Below are 419 nucleotides of genomic sequence, written 5' to 3'. Positions count from 1 at the left end.
ATTTCGTGAGGGAGAAATCTCTAAAATTAATGGGACCAGTTTCTGTTTCCGTCACTAGAAAATGCGACCTGGGCGATGGCGGAACGGAACAATAGAGAATTTCGAACGAGAAATGAATGTTCTCCTGCCCTCTCCCACCGAGATGAAACTGGTCCCATTCTCTTTAGAAAGAACGATTCTAATGCTGAATTCAGTGCAGTATAACTCAAACAAACCTTCGGAATGGTGTATCCAGAAATCTTGACTTCCTCTGTGGTCGCGTGGAACAAGCTGAGCGGAAGTAAGGACGAGTATCTGAGCGTCTCGAGGAGCATGGCGTCCGTGTAGGGCATCCTGGGGGGGGGGGGTGCGTCAGGAATCGGGGAAGACGACAGTGTTGCTACACTCTGATTGCGCTTCTCGCGATGCTCTTGCATTGC

At 49.6% G+C, this 419-nt stretch overlaps 1 protein-coding gene across 1 annotated transcript in view; it reads right to left on the bottom strand.

Annotated features, from left to right (window-relative positions):
- LOC119588327 (cytochrome P450 2L1-like) overlaps window positions 1-419 on the bottom strand; it is a 9,713-nt gene that overhangs the window by 1,052 nt on the left and 8,242 nt on the right. The window contains exon 9 of the mRNA XM_037937017.1: window positions 216-333. Within this exon, the coding sequence (XP_037792945.1) occupies window positions 216-333 (118 nt within the window). The remainder of the gene's footprint in view (window positions 1-215; window positions 334-419) is intronic.

The sequence above is a fragment of the Penaeus monodon genome, chromosome 23, assembly GCF_015228065.2.
Source record: "Penaeus monodon isolate SGIC_2016 chromosome 23, NSTDA_Pmon_1, whole genome shotgun sequence".
NCBI classification, from domain to species: Eukaryota; Metazoa; Arthropoda; class Malacostraca; order Decapoda; family Penaeidae; genus Penaeus; species Penaeus monodon.
This window is presented reverse-complemented; position numbering and strand designations above follow the sequence as displayed.